The 27061-nt window shown below is 34.9% G+C and overlaps 1 protein-coding gene across 1 annotated transcript in view; it reads right to left on the bottom strand.

Moving 5' to 3' along the window:
- The window catches only part of LOC115214047 (carboxy-terminal kinesin 2), a 47592-nt gene that overhangs the window by 8909 nt on the left and 11622 nt on the right, over positions 1-27061 (bottom strand). The window contains exons 4-12 of the mRNA XM_029783084.2: positions 26065-26181; positions 21961-22180; positions 20893-21082; positions 18404-18571; positions 15503-15649; positions 12531-12650; positions 10522-10695; positions 2259-2420; positions 673-811 (exon numbers count right to left, since the gene is read on the bottom strand). Of these exons, the coding sequence (XP_029638944.1) occupies positions 673-811; positions 2259-2420; positions 10522-10695; positions 12531-12650; positions 15503-15649; positions 18404-18571; positions 20893-21082; positions 21961-22180; positions 26065-26181 (1437 nt within the window). The remainder of the gene's footprint in view (positions 1-672; positions 812-2258; positions 2421-10521; positions 10696-12530; positions 12651-15502; positions 15650-18403; positions 18572-20892; positions 21083-21960; positions 22181-26064; positions 26182-27061) is intronic.

The following is a 27061-nucleotide window of genomic DNA, read 5'->3' as shown; positions in this document are numbered from 1 at the left end:
GGAATCCAAAATTTCAGGATTGTGGGTCCAAATTTGAACCAGAATGTTTTCAATTGACTCACAGAGTCAGCATGATTCCAAAATGGTATGACATGTTGGGCTACGGCCTCTAGAAGTAAAGTTGAAAAAGTTTAACACACTGACATTCACATTTATTGTATTATATTATTATATTATATTACAGTGACGAGCTGGCAGAATCCTTAGCATGCTGGGCGAAATGTTTCAATAAAACATCAACTCTCCCTAAATTTCTTTGTCTCTCTCTTTCTCTCTCTCTCTGTCTTCACCACCGCCTTCACATTCTCTATGCCTACCTACTATTACTCCCACCCCATCATGAGGAATAGAAGGAGTGTCATTGAATAGTAAGAGAAGGGGTCTAAGTGTGACACACTGACACAGAAATTGGTTTTTACATTTATTATATAAATATATATATATATATATATATATATATATATATATATATATATATATATATGAAGGAATTCTTTCAGTTTCCATCTACCAAATGCACTCACAAGGCTTTGGTCAGCCCATGTGGGTTGAGCAGCAAACTTCTTAACCACACAGCCACTCATGCAGACAAAGAAAAAATAGCTACAGGACTAAAAAATAACACAAATATCAAAGAGACAATCATCCTAAATCTCTAAAACTATTACCAACCATTGCAGCTCTCTCCAGTTAGATCATTATTCCCTTTGAGAGCAAGTGTGAACACACTGTGGCTACGAGATGAGCGCTCATTGAGTTTGGTTTCACCAACAGCACGTTTCTTAGAGGCCTTCAACAACAGCCTATGAATCTGCAAAGAAAATTCAACGAACAACTTTAAATATTATAAAGCAAAAAGACTCTTCACTCTTTTGATACCAACATATCTGAAACCGGCCTTTGTACTATAATACAAACTTCCCATTTTAAAGTGATTTAAAGTATAATGGAGGGGGAGTGCTAAGCAGTGAAGTTTATAAACGTAATGTTATTACCAGCTCAAATATGCACGTGGTATGTTTGGACTTGTAAATAAGTCATTCTCTGTGTTTTATCATGTGTTTCTCCATGACGGAATACAACAAATGGTTTATTTATGAATCCAAATGTTCCACATGCATATCTGAAATGGTAATAACATTGCATTTAAAGTATTATAATTCCATTAAAATTCCATGTTAATTTATGCTCCAAATAAATTCTTTAATCCTTTTCATTACTGTATTTATTTTGAGATGCTCTGTGTTTCTTTCAATTACTTTAAATATAACAAAGAATTTAGTAAAATAACTTAGTTATCATTCAGCTAGTGTTAGGAACATAAATTGTGACTAAGGTTTGGTGGAAGATTTTAATTAAAACCTTATGAAAGCAAGGCATTTGTACTACAGAGCCAGAGCTGGTTTCAGCCCGGTTGATAACGAAAGGGTTAATATTCTTGAAATTTATGGAAATAAAAGTAGTATATTTCAACAGAAATATAACAATGCAAAGGGTTAAAACTTCATACACTTCATTAAGGCATATTTTCTATGACCAGCTTGCTCTTCCTGTTATCATACCTCTCATGTTCACAAGTAAGGCAATATTTCTTGTAGAAATCACTCAAACAGCACAAGGGCCAAAAGTAATTTCATGAAACACTGCAAACAAACAACACTGCTTGTATAATGGCAACATTTGTTTACAACTAGCACATGATCTCAAGATAAGGAGACACAAACACCACACACATATATATATATATATATATATATATATATATATATATACATGCAGACATACATTTATAATACACACACACACACAAGTATACCCAGGCATGCAGACACACATGCATATATATACATATACATCCAAGCAGACATACACACATACACATCCAAGTAGACACACACATACAAACATATACATATATACACACACACCAAAGCAGACACATATAAACACACACAAGCATGCCCAGGCAGGCAGACAAACACACACATATATACACACCCAAGCTTACACATACACATATCAAGATATGCACACACACACACTAGCACACAGAATGGGCTTTTTTTCAGCTTCCACCTACCAATTCCTCTCTCAAGGATTTGGTGGGCTCAAGACTTATGATAGAAGAAACTTAAACACGGCATCACCCAGTGGCAGTGACCCTGAAACCACAAGGTTGCAAAACAAGCTAACAAGCTTCTTAAAAAAACACCTACGGCTAAATCTATATTACTGTAGTTTAAGCAGCAGTATTTTACCTGGGCTCGAGATGTTACTGGAACAATAGTCAGATTGCTAACAGTTATTATACTTGATTTGTCAGCAGCCATTTTGATATCGTGCTTCTCCTCATCTTTGTCACTCAGTAAATCATGAATGGTTTCATTGTAAATCTCAAGAAAGGACACATTGAATTCATACTGAAATAGAAAAATAAAGACGAAATGAAAGAACAGTACCAAGAGCAACCAGAGATCAACATATTTTCTTTCTCTCATATTTTATAAACTCTACAGACTCAAAGGAATTCCTGATATAAATCCAGTGGCATATACCTCCATACTATTGATGACATCAGGTAGCCAAATACGGGGAATGGGCTTTAAACAGCATATTACAAGGTGTATATCCAAATACAAAACTATTACTCTATATATATAAGTAGCTTAGAGGATGAGTTAATCTCGTAAAAGGATGGCTGCATCCAAGGGAATACTGGTTTTATACCTAGCAATATTGGGAAATGAAATTTCCATAAATCAAGAGGTATATATTAAGAATAAAGTTCATGTTCAGTTAAATGAAGGAACTAAAACGGAGAGCTAAGAATATAATAATTATACATTATTAAAAAAATTGATAATATTTATTTCTTGCAGCCATTTCCATTAGTGCTCAATGGGTAAATTACAGATTTATGCTTTAAATTTGCATTTATATGTTATGTGCATAATTTCATCAGAGAAAGATAAACATTAAGATATTAGATGCGGACCTTTCCGTTTATGCAAGCAGACTAAATAAGGAGTTATTATTTTTATTGTTATGTGTGTGTGTCAAGGGTTAACAGATCAGTTAGAATATAATGAGTAATAAGGTAAAGTAAAGAATAAGATAGAATAAATTTCAAAGTAAATAATGGAAAAATGGAAATAAAATTAAATGAATAATATAAATGTAAAAAAAGTAAATTAGAAGTAAACTATCCAATTATGAGATATAAACATATATATATATAAAATGTGTAAATACATATATATTCATAGTCATTTACATATAAAAAAAAACATATAGATCCAAAATCAGTCAATCAATTACCATTGGTTGAAGAAATTTTAAACTAGTGTGTACACACAATAGCATCTCCAGAAGGAAATGTATTTAGTCACAACGGTTATTCTGATACATACATGCATACACTCACATATATATATGCATACGAGTACATATTCATATACATACATACAGATACACAAAGACAGATATACATACATACATACGTGTGTGTATATATATATATATATATACACACACACACACATATACATACTTACACATATGTACATACATGCATATACATAAATACATATGCACACATATGTGCTTGCATATACATAGCTGTGTACATAAATGCACAAATATACACATACCTAAACATACGTATATACATCATGCATATAATCACACATTTATATAAACTGTATAGTTTTCAAATTAGTTTATAAAAATATGTTAAAATATATAATCAATAATAAATCTCAGAGCGAGTTATAAACAGTAGCTACAACACATCGTGACGTACATTTGGCATTTAAATATGGCTAACCCCTAAGGGTGGATGCTACTGTAGTTTTTAGCCCCAGGAGGACACCTCCGCCAGCTGGCCATAGACACACTTTCTGTGCCCTATCAGTGTTTGCAAAGGGAAGCCATCCTTCCCGTCTTCAACTTATGATACACACGGTTTCTGAGTATTGACCCGTCATCGGCGTGTGACAATCACAGTTGTCAATAAGAAGCAGGTTCCCTTCACAAACACTTATACTTTGTCCAGTATCGATAAACACTGATATCGAAAAAGTGTAAACAAGCAATAATAAATCTCAGAGCAAGTTATAAACAGTAGCTACAACACATCGTGACATATATTTGCCATTTAAATATGGCTAACCCCTAAGGGAGGATGCTACTGTAGTTTGTAGCCCCAGGAGGACACCTCCTCCAGCTGGCCATAGACACACTTTCTGTGCCCTATCAGTGTTTGCAAAGAGAAGCCATCCTTCCCGTCTTCAACAGAAAGTGTGTCTATGGCCAGCTGGAGGAGGTGTCCTCCTGGGGCTACAAACTACAGTAGCATCCACCCTTAGGGGTTAGCCATATTTAAATGGCAAATGTACGTCACGATGTGTTGTAGCTACAGTTTATAACTTGCTCTGAGATTTATTATTGCTTGTTTACACTTTTTCGATATCAATGTCTATCGATACTGGAAAAAGTATAAGTGTTTGTGAAGGGAACCTGCTTATCATCGACAACTGTGATTGTCACATGCCGATGACGGGTCAATACCCAGAAACTCGAGTCCGTGTGTATCATAAGTTGAAGACAGGAAGGATGGCTTCCCTTTGCAAACACTGATAGAGCACAGAAAGTGTGTCTATGGCCAGCTGGAGGAGGTGTCTTCCTCGGGCTACAAACTACAGTAGCATCCACCCTTAGGGGTTAGCCATATTTAAATGGCAAATGTACGTCACAATGTTAAAATATAGTTATTGATGTAAGGAAATAAAAGCAACGATAAATTGTATAGTCAATGTTGTATTTATGTATAAATATATGGGAAGAGAATTGTTTGAGTGGATATAATAACACCAAAGGGTTCTGAAAAAACATCAATAAATGGGCACATATTAATTTCAGTTTGTTATATAGGCAAATGATGATTAAATATATATGGTTAATGATGATAAGTATTTCTAATGCATAAATACATGGGAGGAAGAGAATAACAATAGTAGAGTTAATGACTCTAAAGGGTTCAGAAAGATTATTCAAATAAAAGGGGAGATATAAATTTCAATTTATTATTAATATTATATTTTATAGTTATGTTATCCTATAATATAATTAAATATTTATTCTTTTTTTAAATTTAAACTTAGGGAACACATATTTTGCTGTATGAATACAAGAAATACATTTTTCTTTCCATGGACTGAGTAAATTTTTTTTTAAAGTAAGGATTCTAAAAGTTTCTTCAGGGTACAGTTCACAATTCTTACTTGAGGCTCTATAAGAACTTGCAGAACAAATAATGTCTCATTTAATTTTGAATTCAATGTTATTATCCTTTAAATCCCATATGAACTTACTTAATCCGGTGGAATTAATTTTTTCTCTACTTTGAAAACTCTGTAGGTGGCTAGACACTGAATTTAATCCTATTTTTGGTAGAGCCTATATAATAAATTTTTTTTTGCCCCGGGATTCAACTGTACGTTGGTAGAGTACATTATCTGTCTTACATGAATTTTTAAATTTACAATTAGTTTTAACTTTGCAGTCACAATATTCATTTACAACCGTCTGTGTTTATTTATTAGAAGAATTGGTAGTAAGGAATTAAGAATGGGTTATTTCCCTTCTGTTGTTCAGGAATCCATTGCTGTTATCATTATTGTATAAGATTATGGAGGCGCAATGGCCCAGTGGTTAGGGCAGCGGACTCGCGGTTTTGATTTCCAGACCGGGCGTTGTGAGTGTTTATTGAGCGAAAACACCTAAAAGCTCCACGATGCTCCAGCAGGGGATGGTGGTGATCCCTGCTGTACTCTTTCACCACAACTTTCTCTCACTCTTACTTCCTGTTTCTGTTGTACCTGTATTTCAAAGGGCCGGCCTTGTCACTCTCTGTGTCATGCTGAATATCCCTGAGAACTACGTTAAGGGTGCACGTGTCTGTGGAGTGCTCAGCCACTTGCACGTTAATTTCATGAGCAGGCTGTTCCGTTGATTCGGATCAACCGGAACCCTCATCGTCGTAAACGACAGAGTGCTTCCTTCCCTTCCTTGTATAAGATTGGGAGATTGGGTTTAAGTTGAAATGAATTAATATCTTGGATATCTCTATTTGAGTAGAATTTATTTAATTTTCCATTATTAGTGAATGATATAATTGAGAATAGGTTAAGGGTAAAGCTAAAGGTAATTCTGACATTTTTATAATTTATAATTTCACTATATTTGCTATCGGTGTTAAAATGCTCATAAATAGACTTATATATCAACTTAAATACAGTTAATTTTAATTTACATTGCATAAAGAATAATTAACCAAATTGTATTGAGTTCATCAGAATTATAATTAGTTTGTAGTTGTTTTTTTAATTCAGTAAAGTTAATGGAAGGAGTAAAAGGATTTGTTTACACTATTACAAATATATTATTTGGATTATCAATGTTGTTGTTATTCAAGGTAATTATTGGTTTATTCATATTACTGTATTTATGTTGTCACTATAAGAATAATTATAACTTTTGAATGGTTGTTTATTATCAATCTTAGGTTTATAAGCTAACTTAATATTAGATTTTACTATATTATGTTTACTATTTCAAGGTTGATTCATATTAATTTTGAGTTTATTATCATTATCAGTTAGCAGTTTATTAATAGAGGAACTATTAATTCTACATTTATCTTTATTACTAGTTTTAGCTGCAATTCAATTACCAAACTTTTCAGTTTTAGCTCTTCTCTTGTAATTAATTCTATCCTCTTTATCAATATTGTTTAGTCAATGGTATTTTATCTCTACATCCAGCTTTAACTAGAGCTATGTTATAATAATCTGCATGTTTCATGAATATATCTTCATTAGATATGTTAGTCTTTTCCCAATGTTAGAGACTAATGCATTTTTAATTGATCTTGGATGATTACTTAGGAAATTAATCTATTGGGTTGGTGCATGATTATTGTGGCATTTTTTCAACAAATTATATTCAATAAAAATAACAACATGTAACAAAAACATCTTTAAATGATTATTCCAGAGAATATTTACCATCTACTTCAATTACTGGTTCCCATTTGCTTGGAAGACAGTCAGACCGTCATTTAAAGACGTTTTTTCTTAAATATTGCTATTATTTTTGTTGAATAAAATTTAATGGAAAAAAGCCACACATAGCAATAAAAATTAACAACTACTTATTTAGTCTGCTTGCATGAATGGAAGGGTCCACATGTAATATCTTAATGTATAACTTTCCCTGATGAAATTATGCTCATAACATATACATGCAAATTTAAAGCATACATTTGTAATTTACCAATTGACCACTAATGGAAACAGCTGTAAAAAGTAAAGATTACCAATTTTTTAAAAGAAAATGATTATTATCATCTTAACTCTGCATTTTCTTTCCTTCATTTAACTGAACATGAACTTTATACACACACACAAGGGGTGCTGCCAAGTTCCTGGATGGAGGCCCAAACTTCCAAGTTCTTTCAGAGGGCTTAGAAAAATTGTAAGACTGCTGCAATAAGTGTGTGAATCTGAGAGAGGATTATGTTGAATAAAATCATAATCAACTGATCCTCCTGTATTTTCTTTTACCCAAAGCCAGGAACTTTTCAGTACCCCTCACACAAAATAGTGTGTAGAATAATGGGCTTAAAAAACCCTTGAATGGAAAAAAGTTAATGGCTAACAATGAAACAGACACAGTTGCCATGTTCACAGATGTGGGTTGGGTCCCATAAGCAGCCTTCAACTTTATTCCATCCAAGGGGTTTTTTTAACCAAATATTCAACTTGCTATTATTGAAAGCATTATCTACTTTGAGTTCCTCTATAAAAAAAAAATTTACTTCAATTCTCTCAAATTTTTAAAATTCCTATAATGTAAGCATATTATTCATATACGTATATATATATATATATATATATATATATATATATACATATACACACACAGACACTCTTTACTCTCTTTTACTTGTTTCAGTCATTTGACTGTGACCATGCTGGAGCACCCGCCTTTAGTCGAGTGCAGTGACCCCAGGACTTATTCTTTATAAGCCTAGTACTTATTCTAGTGATCTCTTTTGCTAAACACACACACACATACGAAAAGGTCCTTCCCAAGACAGGCTCATAAAACCAATTTCTTTAATTCTGTGGTGTATATATTCCCCCACCTCTGGATAAGATGCCAGTCTGTCACAAGGTTACTTATTTTTGCCAGCAGAGTGAAATAGAGCAACATGAAATTAAGTTTTTGCTCAAGGACACAATTGCATCACTCATTCTAGGAATTGAAACCACAATTTTATGATCATGAATGCAACACCCTAACCATCAAGCCTCAATGCCTCCACATCTGTGTACTATTACTTAACTGATTAAGTTTTTCAAACATCGAGTAAATAATTGTTACCTTTTATGTTATCAAATGGTTTGACAAAACAGATTTGTAAAAGTTAAAACTTATGGCTGTGATATTTGAGTATACACACACACACACACAATTTCCATAAAATTACAACTGACAAATCAAGAATGAAAATTCTTAAATAATCTGCCTCCCTCATTCAAATGAAAATTAAAATGCCATTTATTACTTTTCATACACACTTTTCTGCATTTTTATCCCTCAAGACATGTTTCTTAAAAATTGCTTCCAGTCTAAATGCTACCAGGATATTTTCCATGATAAAAATTGCTTTATTCTGCTTTACTGTTCATTTTTTTTTTTTATTAATTTTCATTTCCTTTTTTTTTTTTTCAATTCTTTGTCCTTTAATAGTTAAAGAAGAAATCAATAACCTGACCTTTTTCCTATTGATTAAATATAGCTTAAGACTTCTCTCATTTTTCATGTCATTCAAACATTTAAAACAGAAACCAAAATAGGCTGTCACAGATTTCATTTCTGATAAAATCAAAATCATCATCATTGTTTTAAAGTCCTCCACCTTTCCATACTTGCATGGGTGTCAGAGTATCTAATATCTTAAATTCATGACAGCAACATTTAATAACATCTTAAATTTATAGCAGAAACATTTCATAATTTCTTAGATTCAAAGTACCAATGCTTAAAAATATCTTTAATTCATAACTGCAACATTTAACAATACCCATGGTCTTGGTTTCAGTTCAACCTCACAGAGTTGCACCTTGGGCAAGTGTTTTCTACTACAGGCCCTAACCAAAACTGAAAGAATCCAGATGCGCACATGTAACCATATCTAGACATCATCTGATAGTTGTAAATGAGCATCATCATCAAGGTTATTCATTTCCAGCTTTTCATGAAAAACATGGCTAGCTATCAAAAAATGTTACCTTGCTTGGAAACAGATGAGAAATGAAGACAAGAAGAACATCCAACCAAAGAAAATCTGCCTCATGCAGCCAACGAAAAGTGGACACTAAATGACAGTCATGATGATGATATGCACAGCAGATTTTATACTGTTTCCAACTACCAAATTCTTTCACAAGGTCTCATTTAGCCTGCATCTACTTGCCTATGGTGCCATGCAATAGGACAGAATCAGAAATCATACATTGCAAACTAGATATACTTAACCACAACCAGGCCTGCAACATCCTTCTAAATTTGAAATTTAAACCTGCCAATGATAACTTTACATACTTCTTCCTCTGAGATTCAAGGAAATGGGTATAAACAGAATATAGCTTATATGATCTAACTACATTAAAAGACCAGGAAGCAACTACTTACAACACAGCTAGGTAGGTGATACAAATGAATTCAAAAACCCAGTTTTCAATTTACAGCTGTTAATATAATATATATATATCATCATCATCATCGTTTAGCGTCTGCTTTCCATGCTAGCATGGGTTGGACAGTTCAACTGGGGTCTGGGAAGCCAGAAGGCTGCACCAGGCCCAGTCTGATCTGGCAATGTTTCTACGGCTGGATGCCCTTCCTAACGCCAACCACTCCGTGAGTGTAGTGGGTGCTTTTTATGTGCCACCGGCGCAGTTGCCAGGTGAGGCTGGCAAATGGCCATGATCGGATGGTGCTTTTTACATGCCACCGGTACAGAGGCCAGACGAGGCTGGCAACATATATATATATATATATATATAGTACAACTTCATTCCAGCCAAAATATTGTGAGATGAGATACAATGATGAAGTTATGTAGTCAGAGAGGGACTAGATACCACATAACATCCAGTGGGATATTTAGTAGATCAGATCTAGACAGCAAATCAAATTAAGAACCCCTGAGAATATCAAATCAAAAATTTCAAATGAAGATAGACAATCACTGTTGAAATGACATACACCAGATTAGACAACTGACTCAATTAAGGAAACAGCTGAAACAATACAAGGTAGCATAATTTAACAGAAAAAAAAACCATACCAATATTCACAATCAGTTATATACTCTGAATGCTCACCAAGAAGATTCATAAAATGTGAGATTTTTTTTTTTCTGTATCAGGTTTTTAAATAGCAACTTACCTTCCAGCCTTTCTCAACTAATAATTCAACTGTTTCAAACACCTGAATAGTAGCTCTTGGAATCATACCCATCGTCTCTTCGTCTTGTACATTACCACCTTCCATTGTAAATGTTTTACCAGAACCAGTCTGGCCATATGCAAAGATGCAAACATTATAGCCATCGAGCGCACTCTGAAATAATAAAGTAATTTATATACACAATATAGAGATGAATGGCAGGGAATATAGATGGAAAAATTGGTAGAGCACCAAACAAAATATCTTCATGGTATTTAGTTATGTTCCCTTATGTTCTGAGTTCAAATGTAGTGATGGGTGAAATACTGCTAAGCATTTCACCCAGCATGCTAACAATTCTGCCAGCTGGCCACCCTAATGATGATGATGATGATAATAATAATAACAGTAATAATAAAAGCATGGGTATAGAATTTGGCAGAGATAAGTATGCAATATTAGTCAGAAAAAAGGGACAGGTAATCAGCAGTAAAGGCATTCAATTACCAGATATCCAGACATTAAAATCACTGAAGGGAGGAGAAAGTTATAAGTATCTAAGGAGTATTAGAATATGACAGAGTACTAACTACAGAAATGAATGAGAAAATTGAGAAGAAGCTTATCAGAAGAATGAGGAAATTAATGAAGTGAAAGCTAAATGGTCCAGATCTAGTGAGGGTTGTAAATACTTGGACTGTTATTATTACTTAGGTATTCAGCAGCTTTTGTAGATTGGACAAAATCTGAATTAGTAAATCTAGACAGAAGAACAAGGAAGGAATTCAAAATGAACGGAGGACTTCATTCTAAAGCAGGAGTAGCAAGATTGTATTTACCTTGAAAGGAAGGTGGTAGAGATTTAGTATCAGTAGAAGACTGTGTAGAGTTGGCTAGAGTAGATATAGCCTCTTATGTAAGTAACAGAGAGGAAATTTTATTGAAAGCTGATAAAGTAAGAGTTGGAAAGAAGGAAACCAAAAAAAAACCAAATGAAGTTAAAACCCAGAAAAAAGAAACAAGATTATCTGACTGGCAAGACAAGACTTTGCATAGTAGTTTTCCAAAGATAGTTTCAGAAAATAGTAATAGTGAGGCATGGTTGTAGTTGCAGAAAGGAAGGCTGAAAAGGAAGACAGAAAGTCTGTTAGATCAGGCATTTAGGACTAACTGGATAAAAGCCAAGATAGACAAAAGTTACGTAGATTTCCAATACAGGCTATGTAAATCAAAAGAAGAAAGTGTTACTCATAGTTAGTGAATGTAGTATGCTGGCACAGAAGGAAAACAAGAAAAGACATGGCAACCTAGGGAGAATAATCCATCGGGAGTTATGAAGGAAACTAGGATTTGATCATACTGATAAGTGGTATGAAAATGAACATACTAAAGTGTTAGAAAATAAAGAATGTAAGATGTGGGATTTTAACATCCAAACGGACAGATTAATAGAAGCTAGAAGGACTGATTTAGTAAAGGTAGACAATGAGAATAGAAAGTGCCAAGTAATTAACTTTACAGTCCCAAATGATGTGAAAGTCAATACAAGAGGTATAGAGAAAATAACAAAGTGTTAGGGAGTCGCTGAGTTACAGGGGCTATGGAAAGTTGGGATAAAATGTATTGCTGTAGTTATAGGAATATTCTGAAGGTTTCAACTGATGGATAGAGCAAATAGGCATAACACCTAGTTTAGTGCAGCTCCAGAAAACAGTATTATTAGGGGCAACTAGGATACTAAGGAAGATTCTTGGCATCTAAGGTTACTTGCTGCAGCCTAATATCAAGAATTTTTTCCAGCAGTCTAATCTGTTGTGTGTAAATGAAATAATAACAATAACAAAAAATAATAATGCTTTGAACATCTTTTTAAATTAAATGAACAATACCAGTTCAAAATACCATATCAGATCATTTTCAATGTTAGTAAAACAAAAGAAAACGAAATCAATAAAACTTGACGTTTAGAAAGAAAACAAATTGCAAATTCCAATAACATACTATCATACCTGGACAAGCTGGGAAATTTCATTGAAGACCTCCGATTGAGTTGTTTCTGGCTGAAACACTTTGTCAAATGTAAAGTTTAATTTTCTTCTGGACTTCTCAGCAACTGATGTTGACAAACTCTATATTAGAAATATTGATGTTACTTAAGTAACTGTGTAAAGATAATACGGGTGGTCTTTCAAAAAATTTCTGTAAGTTAGTCAAAGAAGCATAGTGACTACAAATGATAAAGGGAAGAGTAACAGAAATAGGACTCATGGATAATTTTCTTCCCATGGATAAACCTTATCTGCTTCCCCCTTTACACTTTACATCATGACACTGTGATACACGATCCCTATTGATCGTTTTTTTTTTCTTTTCTTTCCCTTTTACGATCCCTTTTGATCGAAAACCTACCCCACCTCTTTTTTTTTTTTCACTCCCCAAAAAAGAAAAGCTCTACTTTGTAATCTGTCCCGTCTGTGTGCAGCCTTGTGTGGCTAATAAAGCAAGATATTAACCATTAATTCAGTCTCTACAAATAGCCTAGCTGGAATCCAGTGGTTGTTGTTGAGACTAACAAGTATAGTAATTTCTTGGGGCTCTACTTTAAGTGCAGAGTCCTCGTCGTTGGAGATATCTATTGGTGAACCACTTTCACCTTGTACTCTCAAACAAACAACAGCAGTTTAATATCCACTTTCCAAGCTTACATGTGTCAGACAAGAGTACATTAGAGTAGAGCTTTTATGGTTAGATGGCATTTGTTTCCAAGCAAGATAATCTCCCAATTTGTGAAACAACAAACAACTTGGAAAAGCTAGAAACAAATGACATTGTCAGTGAGGCCACTGATAACAACCAGCAAACACAAAAGAAGAAAAGAGAAATACAAACTCACTCACACAAACACACGCACATGTAGCAGTATCTGATATCCTCACTGTTTGAGAGACACAACGGGAATGATCTCGCTTGAGATTACAGCCATCTTTGGTTGGGTTGTTCCTGTTGTGTCCACTGATCTGATTGGTTGACATGTGGCGCGGTTTGTCTCTACTTATTTTGCGCCACTGTCCAAAGCCAACTAATCACGGCCTTTGGTTAAGGTCTCGTGACACCCTTTTTCCTAGGCCATCTCTCCTGTATATAAGGGATTGCTCTCAGCATACTTGGTCTTTTGACTTCAGACCTTTTGAGGTCTAGTCACTGACCACAGACCTACTCAACATGTTCCAGTTCCAGCAACAAATGACCAGCCATGCTCCTGCTTCAGCTACGACGACGCTAATGTACACCCGCAACAGAACGTCTTCTATCTCCGCTGCCGTCGTCACCATCATCATACCAACTTCAAGTCATCTCCACCATCATCGCCATTACCGCCGTCAACTTCAGACATGTACTCACCAACACGACCAGTTTTACTAACGCTGTTAGAGTGAATCCTTTCACCATGTATAACAGTCCTTCCAATGAAGAAATTCTGTATTAAGAGACTCGGCACGGCATTGAAGCCCCAACCGGCTTCTGCCTCATGTCCACAACATCTTGTTATAGAACTCTTGCATATCGTGTACCTTATGAACTGGTAATCCAAATTCTACCTTTAACTCTATGCTCTGTATTTCTGTGTCATATGCATTCACCTTATTTGTATCTGTCACACACACAAACACACAGGCACAAACTCTTGTTGTATGCACACATACACAACACTTGCTAGCACTCACAACCCTCTAAACTTAACACCTTAATAAAATCTTATCTTCTCTCAACAGTGGAATGGCTTGTCCTCATTCATTTATATTCTGTTGGCACTGTATTGTATAAATTGTATTATGGCTTATCCTATTTTGTTAGGGATGCGACCGTGTGGCTACAAAGGAGACCTATGTCACCAACCTCCTCACATACGGTCGTATTCCTACACACATATATACATACAGCAGCACTGGCAATGACCTCGCTCGAATGTTTTGCTCACGTGCCACCGGCACAAGTGACCCATAAACGCAAGAAGAGTAACAGAGATGCTCTATGATCATATGAATCATCAAAGACATTCTGATAGCAATTCATTAACAGAATACAGACACACAAATATATTTTCACACACACACACACACACATATATATATATATATATATATATATATATATATATATAAATATCAAATACAATGTTTGAGAAGTTAAGATGCATAACTATTGGTGACACAAGTTCATGATATCAGACATAACTGTGGTTGACTCTTAGGTAGGATACATAACTGCTTGAGCCCAGTTTGTGTAACTGTAAACAACAGGTCCTGCTCCTACATGAAGCTTAGTAGTTCACAATCAAAAGAGTAGTAGTGTGTTGTAATAAATACAGATTCCTTTAGTGAGCCATTGAATCTGCTAGAAGTAGCAATCAAATCTTCACCAAATCACACTCTTACTTAGGTTTCATGTTAGGTGTGTCCTGAACTCTAAGACTCATAGAGCCAAAGATTAACCTGGTTCCATAGTGTATGAGCGAGATTACGGCACTTATCCGCTCTTGAATGGAACGCCAGTCCTCTTAAGGTTAACTTCTCGGCTATTGCTGGAGCTCATTTATAGCCAAGTGGACTTGAGCAGCATGAAATGAAGTGTTTTTATCAAGAACACATCACACTATCCTGGCCTGAGAATTGAAACCACAATGTTATATAATCATGAGTGCAACACCCTAACCACTTAGCCACACACCTTCACTAATTAATTTAAAAGTGAAAAGGTTACATTAAACAATGTAGTTATGGATACATAGAAAGATGAACTGCTTGCAGCTGGAACACCTTATCAAAATTTGCTTGATCAAATTTGTTTGACCTGGGGTCAAACAAATACCCCAAATTAAATGAGCCAGTCAATTATTACTTTCAAAGACAGACAGTAACAGAAGCATGACTGAGAGGGAGAAAAGTATGAAAAGGTAGAATAAAAAATCTTGGTGACTAACTTCATTATGAGTATTTGAGCAGACACTCTCAAGTTCCACTGTCTTTCCATCAACATCAGGGAAGTTAATGTGACTAATTACTCCTTGACCAGAGTTTATTTCATCTGTAAGCAAAGGACGGACACGGCAGAACACACGAATGTTTCCCTGCAGAAGAAAATGAAACTTACTTTAAACTCAAGCAAAAAAAAAGAAAAAAGAAAAAGAAATTAAGAAAAATACAAATAACAAACTAAAAGTACAATTTCTGAAGTACATTGACTGAGGTCAAATACCATTCCAACTTCTACACTACTAAGATTGAATGGTAGCCAACTGTAAATTTACTCACTAAACAATGTCTTATCTGAATTTAGAAAAATCTATAGAGAACCAAAGTTAAGTTCAAACTTTTTCCAGACATCAGATATCTGCCTTCCCCCTTTTTGTTAATACATGAAGTATCTTTCATCTTTTGTCTTTCGTTTGTTTCAGTCATTAGAGTGTGGCCATGCTGGGGCACAACCTTGCAGAATCTTTAGTCGAATGTACTGAACCCAGCACGCATTTTTTAAAAGCTTGGTATTTATTCTATCAGTTTCTTTTGTCAAACCGCTAAGTTACGGTGACGTAAACACACCAGCACTGGTCGTCAAGCAATGGTGGTAGACAAACACAAGGACACAGAAATACCTGGCATTGCCTGGGTTAAAGAGAATAATGAAATTTTAAAACGTCATCTAGATTACACAGGTCTCAATTGCTAATAGCTGAGATGCCAACATGGAACATAGACATTAAGTGAAATGTTAAAAGAAATTTTACAACTCATATATGTATATAAAGTAAATATACATAATTCAAAAACACGTTTTGTGTAGCTTATTTCATAACCAAGACACGGGTACAAATTATAAACAATAAAAGGCTGATTTTGGCGATTCATTTCACAGAGGTCGTAGAGAGCCAATCCAATGATAAATCTGACCTTAGATTTTGAATGTTTACATGAATCCTGGCTCAGTTATATCTTTTGTGACTCCAAATAATGTCATCGATAGTGCGGTATTGTATTGTCTAATTTTGTTTTAGAAGTGCTTGGAATCTTGGTCAGTTGATGACAACAGTTTCTTTAAGGGCTCTGGAGGTTGGGGGATTGCAAAGAGTTTAACCTTTCCACCACTGCAGCACAGTGCAGGTGTCTCTCCTTGCTTTACAATGTAATGCACTCAGTTGTCATTGCACTAATGGAAACTCTAGTGCAATCTCCATAATGAATTGCTGGATCATAATTGAAAGCAGCTTCATAGAAGCTGCTTCTCTGAGCTGTTGCAACTGCTCTTCATTTTGCAGTGGAGATCCTATTCCTTGTAACCCGTGCATACCTCTGTCCATCACTTTGAGATGCCCTGGCTTTTGTAGTGCACAGTCTGTTCATTTCTTGGTATGCTTCCCTTTCTACAGCTGCCTTTCTTTCCCTGGACAGAGACATTCTTTTGGCTGACTTTGACACTTTCCTTCTAGGCATGGTTATATACATATACAGAAATACATGGGTGCAGAAGATAGTAAACAATGAAAATAACTGGGTAACAAATTATATTTAATACAATGGGCAGAAAGTAAATAAAGTTTTACGGAAAGAAAAGAATTGTACAGCTTGAAGTGAAATTTGTCAGTGAACCAAAAAGCCAGTATCAAAGGAACCCGAAAAAAGCAGTTAACAACAGAAAAACACAAAAACCGTTGCAAACATAAATAAGAAATTTTTAGGGAAATTAAATAAGTGTACGGATTTAAGTGAAATTTTTGTAAGTTACTTCTGTCAGTAAATAATGTATGAAATTACTTTCATCAGTAATTGTGAACTTCTGTCAGTAATTTGTCATTGTTGTTTGTAAATATCGATTGAAAGCTTACAGTGAAAACAATAGTGTCTGAAAAATGGAAGTGAAAACAATAGAGAGTGAGTGAGATATAGAGTGCTAGCTAGTTAGACAAATGATACAGATAAGACATAGACAGATAGATAGATACAGAGATGGATAGAGAGATATAGATAGATGGATAGAGATATAGACAACACTGGTGCATGAAAACCAGAAATATGTATTTTAAAAAGACTTTCAAAGACGTGAATCTAGTATAAAAAACAATATTTTAATATTTTTTATGACCAATGGATGTGAAGGAGACAATCCAATTTCTGAAAGTTACTTTGCAAAGAGTTATCTCCCTTGTCCACGTAACCCAGGAACAGGTATTTTCTGCCCCCAGGGAGTCCGTTCCTCATTATGTGAAAAATTTAAAGAGTCTAAAACCATCTCTGGAACGTAAGTAATGTATGTTCCCAGTTTGAAGAAAACCAGTTGAAAAATATGTCCGTAATAATATTTTATACACACACACAGAATGGGATTTATATTTCATATATATATATACACATACATATATACACATACATATATCTATATACATACATATATACAGATATACTTACATATACATATATATAGGATGCGTTTCTTTCAGTTTCCATCTGTCAAACTGACTTACAAGGATCTAGTCAGCCTAGAATAAGTAGATGATGCTTACCTAAAGTGCTGTACAGTGGGACCGACCCCATAACCACATGGTTTGGAAGCAAGCTTCTTAATTATGCAGCCATGTCTGCACCTATTAAATACTATCAATTATCAAATTTAAAGATTGGTGATTCAGTAACCAGGTAAGTAATTTCTCATGAGCTTTATCTCAGAAGACATGATTAAAGTAATATGATACATAGAAACTAACTAGAGAAAAAAAATGAGACAACAGAACCACATTCAGATTTTAGAAAATCAGCTGAATACAAAAACAGAGAGCAAGTCAAAAGAATAATCAAAGTAAAGCTAACACTGGTGTTTAAATTACACTCACCTTCAATTCTAATATAGTATTGTGCAGCTTGCGACGAACGGTTTCATGCTCAAGTATCTTCTGTTTATTATCTGCTATAATTGCTTCCAAGTTTTGAACAGTTTGTTTAAGTTCATCGATGTGCAACCCTTTTGAAACAATATCCTTCTGAGCAGATTCAAAATTGAGCTGAAACAAGAGAAAGTCAATCATCAGTATCAATATCATCATCTTTTAACATCCATCTTCCTTACTGATATGGGCTTGATAGTTTGAAAGAACCCAACACATTGGAGGATTGCATCATACACCAAAATCTGCTTTGGTATGACTCCTAAAGGTGGATGCATTTACTAATGCCAGTCATTCTATAGAGTGTACTGGATGCTTTTCTATTGCACCAGCACATGAGAGGTTGCCATGTAATTTGTAAGCTTAAGACCCCCTTCAATTGAATAGGGTTATAGTAGAGAGTAGGAGATGAAAGGTTCAAGTGTGAAAGGAAGTACCAGAATAAATTTCTTGTGGTGGAGGAGATACAAGACTATACACATTATAGAAGAGTGGGTGAGAATAATCAATGTGGAGCTGGAAAGAGAGAAAAAGAGGGTGCTGACATATCAGGTATGGGCCTTGTGGGATGAACACATACATCATCACTTAACATCCTTTTTCCATGCTGGCATGAGTATGACAGGAGATGACCAGCTGAAAAGCCATCTGGACTATGTTGGTTTTGGCATGGTTTCTATGGCTGGATGCCCTTCCTAATGCCAACCACTTTACAGAGTATACTAGATGTTTTTACACAGCACCAGCTCCCTCCACAATTAGAGCTCAGCATTTTTTGATGCAACTGTCTTCAGTCAAACGCATTACATGACCATACCAGTGCAGTCGTCTCTCTAGAAAACTGAATGTGCATTTTTTTAATTGCTCATGGGAAGAGGGAGAACAGTGCTCATAATCTTTGCAGGACCTCCTATACTTATGTAGTTGATTTTTCCATTTGAACCACAGGAGAGTAACAGAAGTTGACATCTATAGGGAAAATGTGGATAAAAGTACTGCAATGTTTGGAAAAGAATATGATTGAACAATTTTTAGCATTGAATTTGTGAGATGAGATACAATCTGACCAGTCTTGGAAGGACTATAAAGACTGTGGGACTACCTCTTCCTCCAGATTCAACAAGTGAAAAAAAAAAAACACCTGTAGAAGAGTCAAGTACAATGTATGGATATGGAAAGCAGTTAACTAGTTCAGAAAAGCAGCAGCAAACCATGGAATAGGGAATCTTTGCAAGAAGAATATCAGTCACTGTAAGCTTTTGCTTGTCCAAAGCAATTTCATTAGTTTCATTCATAGAGTAATATAAAGCTTTCTGATAGTTGAAAAAAATTGGGATTGAGTACAGACTGCAACATGATACTATCCAAAACCTACATATCATTTTACGGGGGGGGGGGGGGGGAGGATTATAGTTCTGTTATTTAATTTAATTTTTTTCTTTGTCATTAATTTAAAATGAAGTTTCAATTTTGATTTTAGTTTATTTAGCACTTTTGTTACCATATTTCTGTTGAAATACACTGCCTTTCTTTCAATTAATTTGTAAAATAATAGAGAATCTAATGAAATAATTCTGAAATTGTTAAACTGGCGTTTGAAGTATAAATCAACATCGCAGTGCTTTGGGCTAGTCTCTTCTGCTATAGCTCTAGGCCAATCAAAGCATTGTAAATGGATTAATATTGCCAGAAACTGGAAGAAGCCAACTGTCTATATGTGTATGTATGCACCCTTGCCTTGACATCAACATGATGAGCATAAAGGAGTACCATCATAAAAATGATGTTATTCTTTTCCTATCCTTCAAGAGAAACATACCTGAGCATGAGAAATAATAGTTTGCTTGGAAACAAGTAAAATTTGGCGAGAGGAAGGGCTGTAGAAAATCTACCTTAACAAATTTCATCTGACCCACGCAAGCAATGTTAAATAAAAGATGATAACAATGATTGAAATTTGTATCATGGCACCAGGGAGTCTTGAGCAGGTTGGTATTAAAGGGGTTGAGAAATTGCTTTTAGTTTTTTTTTGTTTGTTTTTTTTTTCCGAATTCCAGTTTTTGAAAACTTAATAATAAGTTTCAAACAGTCTCTTGTATGTGTATGAGTGTACAGAGACTGTTTGAAACATCAATATAATTAAGTGAAAAGTTTTTTAAAGACCAAAATTGATAAAGAAAACAACAAAAAAGATCAAATTTAAACTCAAACCATATTCGAAATTCGATGAAAATGAAAACAAAAAGAAAAAAATTTATATAAAATGACAAAAATACAAATTCACAACCATTAAAAATGTTCAAATTCTTCATAAAATTTTAGTTTAAATTTCAATTCTTCCCATATTTTTGATACATTAAGAATTTAATGAAAAAATAAATAATTTTTTAATTAAAATTGCCAACATTGGATTAGAAGTTAATTTAATTTTTTCTCACCTTAGCTACTTCCAAGTCTGCCCGAATAGTTGCATGAGCAGCTGACTGTTCAGCTAGGGATGACTGAAGAGCAATTACTTCTAGTTCTTTACCATTCAGCTGAGCTGACAAAGTAGACTCTCTCCTGGTTATCTCATCCATTTCTCTTCGGAACTTAGTGGACATTTCAAAGATCTCATCCTCTTTAGTACTATAAAAAAAAAGAAACAGAGAAATCAGTTTAGCAGCAACATCAAAATAATTTTAAGGGTTGAGGTGGACTATTATTTACACTAACATGAGTTTCAAACATTTCTTGTGGCTCCAAGCAAAGACAATACCATTTTTCTCAGATTGCTTGCCTGACATCTTCCACTCCAAATTCATGACTGAACAGGTAACACTCAATTGAGAAGATACCAAGTATAACACCTATAACATTCACTGTAACTTGCTTTTGGTGAAAACATGATATTTTGTTTGGTTATACATAAGTATTACTGTGGAACAAAAATAAAGAAATGTAAAATAGTTTCACCCTTATTTCATTATAAGTCAAAATTTACAAAATCCATATTTTCTTTCCTTACTAACAAAAAAGTGGAGGCAAATGGCCTAGTGGTTAGAGCAGCGGACTCGCGGTCGAGGGATCGCGGGTTTGAATCTCAGACCGGGCGATGTGTGTGTTTATGAGTGAAACACCTAAGCTCCACGTGGCTCTGGCAGAAGGTAATGGTGAACTTCTGCTGATTCTTTCGCCACAACTTTCTCTCACTCTTTCCTCCTGCATCTTGCAGCTCCCCTGCAACGGACCGGCATCCCATCCAGGTGGGGAACCTATACGCCAAGGAAACCGGCCCTTATAAGCCAGGCATGGCTCAAGAATGAACAAACAAAATTAACAAAAAATATGAATGAAAAAAATTCAAAGGAGCAACTGTAGAGCTCAAAATTGTTGTTTTTCACTAAAAGTAAGAAAATGGCTGACAATAGCTAGTTCAAATGACCTATAATGATATTGGGTGTAATGAGATGAAATGGGCTACCAGATCATAGGAATGCTAAAAAATCAAAAGAGCAAAATCTTACCGCAAGGTACGCTTTAAATCTTCAACTTCTTTAGAAACGTTAGTGGCAAATTCTTCCTTCTCATTAACAGTGCCAGTCAAATGTTCTTTTTGACTCTCCAGTTGATCAATACGACTAGTCATCGCATATAATTGTCGTTCTAATGTATTCTTGTTTTTTAACTGCTCTTCCATGTCTTGAATACGACCCTTCAGGTCCCATGCGGGTCTTTTTTTCAACTCTTTAAAACAAAAAAGAAAGAAAAAGTATTAATATAAATCAGCAGGCTCTGACCTCTTTTGCACCATGGACTGGCTTCATGCAAGACAATTTTTCCATGGACCAGAGGATCAGGCACATTACAAAACACAAAGTGTAAACCACCCGTACCATAGCTGCATCCAGTACACCTTATAAAGTGGTTGGCATCCACCTTATAAAGTGGAAAGGCAGCCAACCATAGAAACCATGCCAAAACAGACATGGAGCGTGGGCAGCTCTTCAGCTCTTGTCAAATTGTCCAACCCATGCCAGCATAGAAAACTGATGTCAAATGATAACTATATAATTCAATCATTACACATATAATACATATATATTGTGTAAAAACACCAAGCAGACAGCAATAGTCAATAAAAATAAATGCAATTTTAAAATTTACTCTTTTTGTGTAGTTTGGTATCAAATATTCCACAGACTGGTTGGTGATGCCAGTTGTAAAACCATGCAATCCTAGCATGGTTTTCAAACTGACGAGTACCAGGCTGAATCACCCCATCCCAAAAAAAAAAAAAAGAATTAGGGTTAGGGTTAGGAGCCCTTGCTCCTTAACACTTTTGATACCAACCCGCACAAGATAGCCCCTGGTTCTATGATACAAGCTTCTTGTTTTAAAGTATTCTAAATTAAAACTATCCATCAAAATTTCATGTTTATTTATGATCCAAACACCATTTTATAGTGAGAAAGTTTTCCATGCTGGCATGGGTTGGACAGTTTGACAAGAGCTGGCAAGGCCAGAAGCCACACCAAGCTCCAATGTCTGTTTTGTCATGATTTCTACAATTGGATGCCCTTCCTAATGCCAATCACTTTACAGACTGTACTGGATGCTTTTTATACACATAATGGACTTCTTTTCAGTTTCCATCAACCAAATCCATTCACAAGGCTTTGACCAGCCTGGGCCTATAGTACTAGACATCCCAGTGCCAGGACTGAGAAGAAATACAGCCATGCTTACAGGACATATATCCCTCAAATTACAGAGATTAATTATTTACTATACTTCACAACTGAGGATATTATCAGGAACAGGCAATCTATTAATCTAATACCTGTATTGCATAAATATCACCAGCTGATTGAAAATCATGCCTTCCTATTTGAAACATGTCATTCATCTATTGTCTACAACTAACTTCTGAATATGTATAATCAAATTTGCATTGATTTTCACCAAAATTTAAAATTTGCAGTTGCAAACAAATTATACTTAGTCATTTTATTTTCACTGGGGTACACGGTGGCCATGGTATTGGCACCAGAAATGATGAGGGAACTAGACTACTGGAATTCTGTGATGCATGTAACCTTTTAATCTGCAACACTAACTTCAGGAAGCCTGACTGCCACCTAATAACCTATCAGTCAGGAGACTCCGCTAGCCAAATAGACTTCATCCTCACCAGACAGCGGGATGCAGGGTTGCTCTTAAATACAAAGACCCTCCAGGGTGAAGAATGTACCCCCTCAGCATAGGCTAATCATTAGTGATTTTAGGCTTGAGGCCAGAAGGATTGCAAGAAACAGACCAATCCAGAAAAGAAGGATTTGGAAGCTAAAGAACCCTTCACATGGTCAGAGATTTAGGGACATCCTCATCAAGAAATTTGATGAGAGGGAGGAGGAGCTACAGACGTCGGACATAGAAGGTAGCTGGAAATTCCTACGAGACAGCTTGCTGAGTGCCACAGACCAAGTCTGTGGATGGTGCAAAGTCCCTTCCAGACCTAGAGTTACGTGGTGGTGGAATAGTGCAGTAGACATAGCCATTAGTGCAAAGAAACAGGCCTGGAAAGCCTGGAGGGATGGGGGTAGCAGGGAACTGTACCAGGTAGCCAAAAGGGAGGCTGGGCGGCAGGTATACATAGCCAAAGATGTAGCAGAAAAGAAGAAGTTTGCCCAGAAAGTTAAAAGTATAACAACAGTAATACCTCACTTTATGAGGACCCGTTTTACAAGACACCAGGTTTACGAGTTTTATTTTATAATAAAAAGGCTAAACAGCCTTAGTTTGTGCTCGCACTTTGTTGAGAGAGATTATTATAAGTTAAGTCTTCATGCCGCATATTTTATATAGTATACATGTATTTACACTATTATTTTTAGCATTTTTGAAAACCTACCCAATATGTCTAAACATAAGTACAATGGACACCAAGGGGAACAAAAAGAAATGAAAATCCATTACTTTGGGAGCAAAGTATGAAATTGTAAAAATGCATGATGGCAATACAACGGGAAAAACAAAGCCAAGTGAAAGTCATTCAGAAAACGATAATAATATTTTTTATTATAAATGATCTTGACATTCTTTTTAATTTACATAAAATATTCTTTACATTCTCCTGTTGTTTTATTGCCATTTATTTATGAGTATTATAAATTTTATAGGTAAAACACTTTCCTAGGAACAAATTAACTCGTATATCAAGGCATTACCATATATTGCAAATCTACAGGCATTTACAGTCAGAAGAGATAAATAGAATGCAATCTTCTAGAAAATTTTTATTCTGTCACTGATGCAAAGATGTTAAGCACTTAGTGAAAGCATTTAACGTAAATGACACAATCCATATACCTCTAAGTAGGTATTATATGGAAATGCAGGGCTGAGTTACATTATTTGCATTGAAACACATAGCCTTTGTTTCAAAAAAATTTGAAAATAATGTAGCATTTAGTCATATAACTGTCATTATATCTATAAAAGAAGGTTCCAGTAAAATGAATCACTATAGATGGTTAAGTGGTTAAAGTCTTCCATCTAATTACTCAACTAGTACATATTATACAACATGGCAAAGAAAAACTTACTGCATACAGTAAGTAAAAATTGAACACTTTAAAAAAGCTTATCAAATTTAGTCTCTTGGTCTCAACATAATTTTTACCTGAAGCTCAAAATCAATTTGATAGGGGAAAATAACTGACTAAATCATCCCTAGTATATTACTGTTATTTTATTAAACTTACCCACCCTGTTCCCAAAAAGTATTAAAGACAAAGTCAAAACATAGTGTGGGAACATGAAACTCAGCCAAAAATTTAGATTCCATTCACACAGAAAATAAAAAACAATATCTAAATTGGTGTAATCTCAGATAGTTCCATTAAAACCTTTAACAGCCAAAAATAGCAGTAGCTATAAGAACAGTAGCCGGTTATAACAAAGAATAACAAATTTTACCAAAGTTTCACTGACGAAGCTCAAACATTGGCAACACATAGATCGTAATAATTAATAGTTGTCTATCAATACTACCAAAGTAATGCCAGAGTAAATAAAATATATTCTATTTTAATATAAATATATTCTCTCAGTCTAAGTTAAAATCTTGGCTGCTTCACTTCTCTGCAATAAATAAAGTATCAATAGAATACCAACTTTACCTTTCATCTTTACCAGCAGAAATCAACAAAATAAACGTAACGGTGAAGAACAATTTAATCAACAGATACTGGTGTTTTGCAGGCTTCTTTCAAAAGACAAGAGTTGCAAATCTTGAATGAATTTCTTAATACTGTTTGCACTTTAAAATGGGATTAAAGATGTAAATCCCTATAACCACAGTATTCTTGTGAAAAGCAGTGATTCTCTGTATTAGTAGCTTTGAAAGTCTGTGTCCAAGACACACACCAGGAGAAAAAATGGGTAGAATTGATTTTTGTCAAGCATGCCACTTCCTCTTACAAAATTGATAGGGTGCCAAATGGGGTAAAAAAAAAAAAAAAGAAAAGCTGTGACAACTGGTAATTATGTCTTTAATTACCCATACACTAAGTGGTGAGGTTAGACAAAAAAAGAAGAGAGAAAGAAAGAAACAATAACCTACTTACTTTGTTTACTTGCTTCAATAGGAGAGACAGACAAAGTTGGTCTAACTGCAGCAACACTTTTATCTGGTTTAGCAACAGTACTATTCATAATAGCATTTCCACGTGCAGGCATAGTTTCTAGACACAGTGAAATACAATAAATTTTACTTTTGTAATATCTGACTGCTATGCTAAATTAGAGTCCAAGGGAACAAAATCATTGTAAATACATTGTAATTTTAGCCAAAATGTAAAATAATATATTTCTAACTACAAGCATGGGACCCAAATCATATATCGTTTAGCGTCCGCTTTCCATGCTAGCATGGGTTGGACGGTTCAACTGGGGTCTGGGAAGCCAGAAGGCTGCACCAGGCCCAGTCTGATCTGGCAATGTTTCTACGGCTGGATGCCCTTCCTAACGCCAACCACTCCGTGAGTGTGTGTGTATATATATATACACACACACACACATCTTTTAGCTTATTTGCTTCAGTCATGGGACTGCAGCCATGCTGACATACCTAAATAGACAAACCTGATAACAAAAATTCTACATAGATGAATAAATTCTGAATAACACAATCCTAAATTTAATGAATAAAATTTTCTACAACACCCCTCCATCATAACTTATCCTACATCCTAATTATCATTCAACAATATCAGTTTACACTAGAAACTTTTAGCTGAGACTAAATAAAGCCAAGATGAACTCAAAATGTACTACAGTCCAATGATTGCTTAGCTGGCTGAAACTCTGAAGTTCCTGTCAATATTATTCTTGTTGAAGAATAATTAAATTTGTATTCTACAAAAGTACTGAGTAATCCTTCAGTTTAATGTAAGATTGTATTTTTATAACATAAAAACAAGTTTTAACATGTGTGTGTGTACTGGCTTCCACACAATGTCTTCCAGATTCACTCACAAAGCACTGGTTGGCATAGAGCTATAAAAGAACACATTTGCCCAAGATGTTGAGCGATGGGACTGAATTTGAAACTAAGAGATTGCA

This window comes from Octopus sinensis, linkage group LG7, assembly GCF_006345805.1.
Source record: "Octopus sinensis linkage group LG7, ASM634580v1, whole genome shotgun sequence".
Classification (NCBI taxonomy): domain Eukaryota; kingdom Metazoa; phylum Mollusca; class Cephalopoda; order Octopoda; family Octopodidae; genus Octopus; species Octopus sinensis.
The sequence above is the reverse complement of the archived record's forward strand: the minus strand, read 5'-3'. Positions and strand labels throughout refer to the sequence as shown.